This window comes from Rutidosis leptorrhynchoides, chromosome 1 (genome assembly GCF_046630445.1).
Source record: "Rutidosis leptorrhynchoides isolate AG116_Rl617_1_P2 chromosome 1, CSIRO_AGI_Rlap_v1, whole genome shotgun sequence".
Classification (NCBI taxonomy): domain Eukaryota; kingdom Viridiplantae; phylum Streptophyta; class Magnoliopsida; order Asterales; family Asteraceae; genus Rutidosis; species Rutidosis leptorrhynchoides.
Window position 1 is genome coordinate 495,523,532 of NC_092333.1, and position 7,880 is coordinate 495,531,411.

The following is a 7,880-nucleotide window of genomic DNA, read 5'->3' on the forward strand; positions in this document are numbered from 1 at the left end:
TTATTATTATTGCTATTAACTCACATAATTTTTACTTTATTATTGTTTAACTTTTTTTATATTAGAAACTACCCACATAACTCATTTTCTAATGACTGTTTTATTGTTATTATATATATATATATATATATATATATATATATATATATATATATATATATATATATATATATATATATATATATATATATATATATAGTTTTTACCAATCGTTGATGTACGTCTTGCTTTATTGATTGAGCATTTGGGTCTTTTCTCTCGACAAGACGAAAACTAAAACAAAAAATGATGAATAATTGCTTTTACGCTTATTATAAATCAATCACATAGCTATTTTGGGTCGTTCCTCGACAAAACAAAAAATAAAACAAAAAAGATGATAAATAGTTACTTTTTCATTAATTAACTGTGTAATTAATGTTAATCAATGGTAAAGAACCGACGCAAAGCAAGGTCGCCCAACTAGTTATTAATAATAAAAAAAAAAGTAAGTAACAAATGGTACGCATTTGACCAAAATACCCTTTAACTATGAACCGTAGTCTTCCTTCCCCCATCTTACCCTCAAATTTTCATAAACTTAACATAGATTTTTTAATTGATCCGCTTCTTCAATTTTACACGCAGTGATTCCAGCAATTTCTTCTACAGGCTACAATAATGAATTTTATCTACTTCAAAATTTGAATTGATCTTTATTACAGCAATTGCCATTAACATTATTAACACCCTACATCCTAAATGTTCCGTAAACGAGGCGGTGGTTTAGGGTTAGCGGCGGTGGCGTACATTGCCGTCGACTATTTACGGCACTTATCACCATGGTGGCACGAGGTACTACAGCCGTTGCTGTGGATTGTACTGGCACTCATCGCAATTACACGTGTCCCTTTTTACAAGCACTGGTCAGCTGAGCTTCGGTCAGCTTTAGTATTCATTGCTGCTTTGATTTTCATGCTTCTCACGTTGCTTTATGAAATGATCTCTGTTCGCTCCGTTACTGCTGTTCTCGGCCTCACCTGGCACAGGTAATGATATGATTATTAATTGAGTTATTATGTTACTAAAATTAGTGCAGATTTTAGCAAGTTCTGTTTTAGGGCATACAAATGAGCATTAATTAGACATAAATGTTCCATAAATGGAAGGTTATGATGTGATGCAATGTAAATATGAAATCTCTGTTGATTAATGAATCTTCATTTTCTTAGGAAACACCTAAACCTTGAGTTGGATCTTATCTGCTGTATGCAATTAGATCCAGAAAATGTAAGAAACGGGTATGAAACCGACAATCTGGATTGGTTCCTGCATCGTGAAACATTTTCCTAATTAAGTATTTCGCCCCTTACAAGCCCCGGGTTTACATGAAATCCTAATTGGGATAAGACAAGAACGATTTTGTTTCCAGGCAAGAAGAAATTAAAATCGCGTATGAGAGAATCTGTATGGTTCCGTGTGTTTTTTGAATGAATGCAGAAAACTGTTAAAACCGAATATGTAATCAGTTTTTGGCAGTTTTATCGAAGAGACATAACTCTTCATTCTAAGCGGGAAAAACTGTTGGAAGACACATTTTCTTTAAAACGTATAGTGTATTTTCGGCTGAAATTTCGGGGCGCTGCCCCTTGACCCCCGCATTTTGCGCGACAATTAGTAGCCAACTCTTACGAGCGTGTACTCCACACTCTCCGAACTCGTTGTTAAGTATAACTAGCCAACTCTTGCATTCAAGTAAATCCCAATTAACTAAAATATTAATGTTAGATGACACTTAAATCACCAATAGAAAATAAATTTTCAGTAATTGATTTTAATCTTAATGTGGAATACTTGAATTGTGGAGCAGAGTTTCCAAAAGAGTAAATTTTTGGCTAATTGTGGCAGTTACATTTGTGACCATTAACACATACTCTACTACATGCAATTAAATCCTTGGTACTCAAATACCAGATAAGTATAAGCACTTGCTGCACAAATTTGATTGTTTCCTTTCTTTTTTCTCTCCTTCAAGTAGAAATATAGGTAGATTATTACATATATTATATATTTTCTTGTGATTAATATGGATTTGTTGTTTGGCTTTTTGTGGTTGTTGAAGGGTAATTTATGCATTCTATAAATAGTCATTATATAATTTATACGAAATATAACATTAACAAACTTATTACATATCGAATAATATAGCGATCGGGTATCTGAGTGGCTTTGTTTCTATCTCCATCAGGAATACTCCACCTCTTCCCGACACTGGACAGTGGATCCTGTTGGGATTAAACGAGAAACTTCCTCAAGTGATTGTAAATATACTGAGGGCTCGAATTGTTGGATTGCATCATTATCTTATGCTATTTGTAATGCTTGCTTTCTCTGTGCTTTTTGACTCCATAGAAGCTCCTGGTCTTGGTATCGGTGCACGGTACATGTTTACTATGGCTATAGGACGGTTCTTGCGAGCCATAAGTTTTGCATCTACAATTTTACCATCACCGCGACCTTGGTGTGCTGCAAGTCGGTTTGATGTCCCTCAACATCCTCATCGTTGGGCTCAAAAGTTTTATGTACCTTATGCTTCGGACTCGTATGCTATACAGTCTGTCATTCATCATGATATGGCATATGGTATGTCATCATGTAACTTGTTTCTATCATCTGTTGTCATCAATCTTCTTTTAAGGGCTTGCAAACTTAAGGCATGAACCAAATAATAGATGCATGCTTAAATCTGGTAGTTTATATGTGAGAATATAACCAATGAATAAAATGACTTTTCATCATGTAACGAAATGTTTTTTTGGAATATCATCTGTTGAAACCATAGTTTTATACATCAATCCTTATAAAAAGTTTAACGTCGCGCAAGTACTGAAGAAAGTTGAAAGATATATATTCTTATGCTGCTTCAAAAATATAACAATATAATAGTTATATCTCCTTTCTAAGCATGATTCAAAATTTTCTTTCCTTTTTATATCCAGCTCTATGTGTCTTTTTAACCAGTGGTTAGAATAGTTCATGTTAAGATGAATATTAGATTATTAATATGATAAAAGTAAACTTACTTTTATAGTGTTAAGTTGTACGTGACGTCTAAATTTACATATTTTACCTATGGGCAAACTTCTTCTTGTGGCATTTATTCCACCAATCAGTTAGAAATATACAAATGATTTGACTATCAAACGTTTGCTTATTATTATGTCTCAAATTTCTCTTGATATGCTCATCATTTGCATCATATACTTGAACCTATCATGTTATGCATATATTTTACCTAATATATGATAAATTTGTAGGCGATGTTGTTGTGCAAGATGATGGATATAGACCAGATTGGGGAGTAATGAGCTTCCTTGCTGATTTCCTGCGACCCGTTCCTTCGGGTGAGTCTGCATGGATCAATTTGCTTAAGAAAGCTGGTGGTGGCTGCAATGATCTTTTATACAGTGGCCACATGCTTGTTGCTGTTCTTACAGCCATGGCTTGGACGGTATGTAAGCTTTTGATTCACCCTGTCAATCGTATCAAAAATATATTACCATTGATGTTTCATGCCTACATTGATGCGTATCGCAGATAACCATAACTTGTTAATCTTTGTTGCTATACTAACTGATTGCTTTTATGTACTTGCACTTCGGCGATGTGTAGCTTACATACAATTGAATGTATAGATGACTCCCTGCATCATATATAAGTTGCAACATTTTATGGGGAGATACTTATTACTTAAAAAATTTCTGAATTTGGAAATTTTGCATATTTTATAATGCATCGTAAGATAAAAGTTGCAGATTTCCTATATGAGTTTGTACCTGTAAACAAAGTAGGATACTTGTATTGACAGGGTTTTTGAAGTGGGAAGTTGATAGTTGTAAATACGACAAGGTTTTTACTTAGAGCGCCACATTAAAAACTTTTTAAGGGAAAAAAACATACTGTAAACTCAAAGATCATACGTTATTGGTTTTGCATATTACTCCGTACTAGAAAAAGTACTTAGGTTATTTCTTACAGAAGTCGGTATACAACGAAAGTACTCAATGTGCATGACTGAGCTACCCTTACTATTATCACTTGGTCACCAAAGTTTTACTAAAAATATTATTGTCCCCCTTGTATGATGAGGACGCGATTAATGAGTTAGCAGAAACGTTTATGGAGTAATTCGAGCACGGAAAATGTGTCAAGAAATGCGTGAAGTTAAAGTTTGCGGATGGTGATGGCATGACTAGTAGGAATGAATAAGTGCCATATGGACCTTTTTTATCTTTACAACCTTGGAATAGGACGAAAATTGCATGGTCGCTTGAAAAATGGACTAACTTGCAAAATTCTCAGTTTCGCCCCCACTAGGGGCAATTTTTAGTTATTCGGAATCATTTAGGGCCTCAAAACGGCATTTTACCATTTTTTAACTTTTCTAAATATTTTAAATTATTAGTTCTAGTTTGAATAAAATGTCTAGCTTTTGTTTCCTGATCAATTTGGTCCTCTATTTGGGGAATAATAATAGTTCTACCATTTCAAGGAAACTCCCCTTATAGTCCGTATATAGTTAAGGCTATGGTTACTATTTATTTACATTTTATAATATGTTTCTTTGAATTTCGAATTTAATATTCGTATGGGGTTTAATTATGTTTCTTGTTCTTCGTCACCCTTTAATTACAGTTTTTTTTTTCTGGAACAATCTTTATGCTAAAAAGTACCCATTTATCAGTAAAATAAATAAATCATATCATGCAATAATGTAGAAAATTTCGCCTCACATGATTAGGGTAAGTAGTCCTTATAGAACAAAATGCTAGATATCTGAGGTCAATCACATATCAAGCCATTTAAATTCAGGACTTCAAATTTTTTTCATATCCTACACCATGAAAAGGTTGTTAAGTTATGTAGGAAGCGTATGGAGGTTTAAGCTCGGTTTTTATATGGATGCTCGTGGCCCATAGTGCCCAGAGAGAAGTTAGGGAAAGACATCACTATACGGTAGACTGCATTGTAGCAATTTATGTTGGTTTCTTATTGTGGAAGATGACTGGGTTTTTGTGGCCACTTAACAACACGTCTCGGGAATCAAGATTAAAAAAGCTAGAAAAGATTGAGGGCAAGCTTTATCAAGCAGCGAAAGACTCAGACATGGACCAAGTCAGAGACCTTTTAGAACAAGTGCAGTCAAGCAGTCAAACCAAGAATGAAGTTGGCAATGAGAGGGGTATGCAAATTTTTGCTGGTGGGACCATCATTTTTGCACTCACAGTTGTCGTTCTGGCTTTTGTGTTGACCAGTGATGGGTAACTGGATGATTTTGTACCACGTTTATTCCACTTTTTTAGCTATCCACACGGATAGGTATTATGTGCAAGTGTGTAACTGAAATTCATTCCTGTAACATTTGTGATTGTTATTTTGCATTTGTATTTTGTAAACTCAATTAAGTGAATGAAATATGATTAGTAGTTTTGTACTTGTATTTGTTTCATAAGTTATATGTGAGCCACAAAATAGGATATTGATTCATTGAAGGACCATTCAGTATTATTATGCATCAATCCATTAGTTATTCCACCGTTAACTTTACATAATAAAAACACAATTTCATTCCTGCCATGAAGTATCCACCCATGGCACTTTTCCCATATCCCTTGGATCGGTTTCAAGGTTTCCTCCCGGGCAGCGATGGGGGCGGGGTTTATCGCTGCATCGGCATAGTCGAAATGGGAGATGATCGCAACGGGTGGTTAAAGTCCCTCTCGGGTGATCCTAATCGCTGTTCAAAAAAAAACTTTACATGTCAATTTTGTGTGTATTCTCATTGCAACTTATTTTGTGTGTATTCTCATTCCGTTGATTCAAAATGGCTTCTAAAGGAACAATAAAATGTGTCTAGATCGTCAACTGACTCGGCCTCTGTTAGATAAGTTTTGTGTGGATCATTAACTTTTAACATTTTGACTTATATAAGAGTTAAATGACACTTGCGTTGGATAGAATCCGACTCGGTTAAATTTTTCGATGAAAGGGTTAGAAATCATGTCTATATCCTGCCCTACTTGTGGATATAATATGGGAACTAGTGCTGACGTCTTTTTTTCTTGTACGCTTGCTAATCAGTTATGGTCCTAAACTAGCAACGGTTTGGCCGCGCGTTGCGGCGGCTTTATTTGAGTTGTCAGTCGGGTTTGTTGTGTTTTGTGATCTTTGTACGTAGGTTTACGATATTTAAGATTATCCGATATCGTTTACAATTTGTTTTTAGAGACGATTACCAGGGTTCGACCGCGCGTTGCTGCGGCGCGCTCATTACATAAATTCGGTAGCATGTTGTGTGAAACGACAATAATCAAAAGGCATACAATCAAAACATGTTGAATGAAAGATGATGATACACAGAAGAAGAATCTTGAATAAAAGATAGATCACAGGTGTTCATCTTGAGGTAGTACACCAAGTTACCTCTCGTAGCTTAATTATTTCATTTAACAAAAGGTCAACAACAACTTTCAGAAGTACTTCATTTAGTGACATTATGATATTATGCATCTTTATATGAAGTACATTTATGCATATTTGAGTCTACGGAAGTACATTTTGTAACTCACCGAATCTACAACTTGTTAGAAAGAATCAACTTGTGTTGAGCAAGAGTTCATCAGCAGTTACCTTGGCATACAACTAAACTTCTTTGCCGTTAACGTTAACAAAGTTTTTGTCAAACGGTTATGTTCTTGCTGGTTTGTGGCTGGTACTTGCTTCTCTTTTTTCTTGTTGTCTATGTCATTAACTTATTCACCTGCGCACATTTTTTTTAAGTCAGTTTGGGTTAATACACTAAAACATATATCACGACAAATATACAAAACCAGGACTGAAGTAATGTATTACCTATTTCTGAATACGTAGTAGTCAGAAGCCTTAAGAAGCGGCAATGTTAAACTCGATCATTTCACTTGGTTCTCAGGAGCACTATATTTCGCCTCAATAAATATATTCTTGAATCACAAAGTCGCAGCTACCTTCTGGAACGTACAAAGTCCCTAAGTTTCCTAAATTGAACTAACTGAATTAAAAAAATTGAAGCTTCATGCTTTTAGAAATGCAACATAAGATATACGATTCGAAGAAGAAAAATAAGTATAAACTGGAATTATGGTCTAAAAGTAATGATCAAAAGGAAAAAAATGTAAAAAATCCAAAGACTGCACCTGTTATTATTGCATACCCTGCATCTTTTTTTTTTCCAGCAACTGCAACTCTGGGTCTTGTTTGAAAGTCATTTAAAACCAATTTAATCTTGTCAAACGCAAACATATCATATATCATATACCATTTAGAAGCTTATCGGGAAAACTTTATATCTTAAATATTACTTTCCATCAAAACTTAACTATTGTCAACTTACAAACCCACTAAGTAGGTCGGAAAGCCATTGACGCCTTTTACCCAGAATGAAACCAAAATTGGTTGACGATCTATTTTATTGTTCGATATATCCAAGTGAACAAAAATTACTCCACAACTCCGAAAACACATTTTAAAAGTATTGGTAGCTTTAAATTCTCAAAGTTACTCAAACGGGTCGACTTATGCACAATTACATTTTAAATGGGTCAAAATGGACGCCTTAACCAAATATACCTAAAACTCATATTTAAAACACCAAAACTTGCAAACACACTTTATACAACATAGTGGGCGTGTCCAAGTCAACCATACCCATTTTGACACCAAAATGGCCTTACAGTTCAAAAGGGTCAAAATGGGCATTAGATTGCATTCAACTCTATGACTTTCAAACATTATGCACCAAAATGCTGTAAAAATTTCTTAAATTATTGCCAAATAGAAGCAGCCTAAAGTACGATAAAAACCTT

General features: G+C 34.5%; 1 protein-coding gene across 1 annotated transcript; it reads left to right on the forward strand.

The window, feature by feature from the left end:
- Window positions 1–563: 563 nt before the first annotated feature.
- Window positions 564–5,443, forward strand: LOC139875596 (protein PHLOEM UNLOADING MODULATOR). The gene is made up of 4 exons (XM_071862925.1): window positions 564–1,028; window positions 2,228–2,622; window positions 3,297–3,490; window positions 4,906–5,443. The coding sequence occupies exons 1-4, from the start codon at window positions 742–744 to the stop codon at window positions 5,302–5,304; spliced, it is 1,275 nt and encodes a 424-aa protein (XP_071719026.1). The 5' UTR covers window positions 564–741; the 3' UTR covers window positions 5,305–5,443.
- The last annotated feature ends 2,437 nt before the right edge of the window (window positions 5,444–7,880 follow it).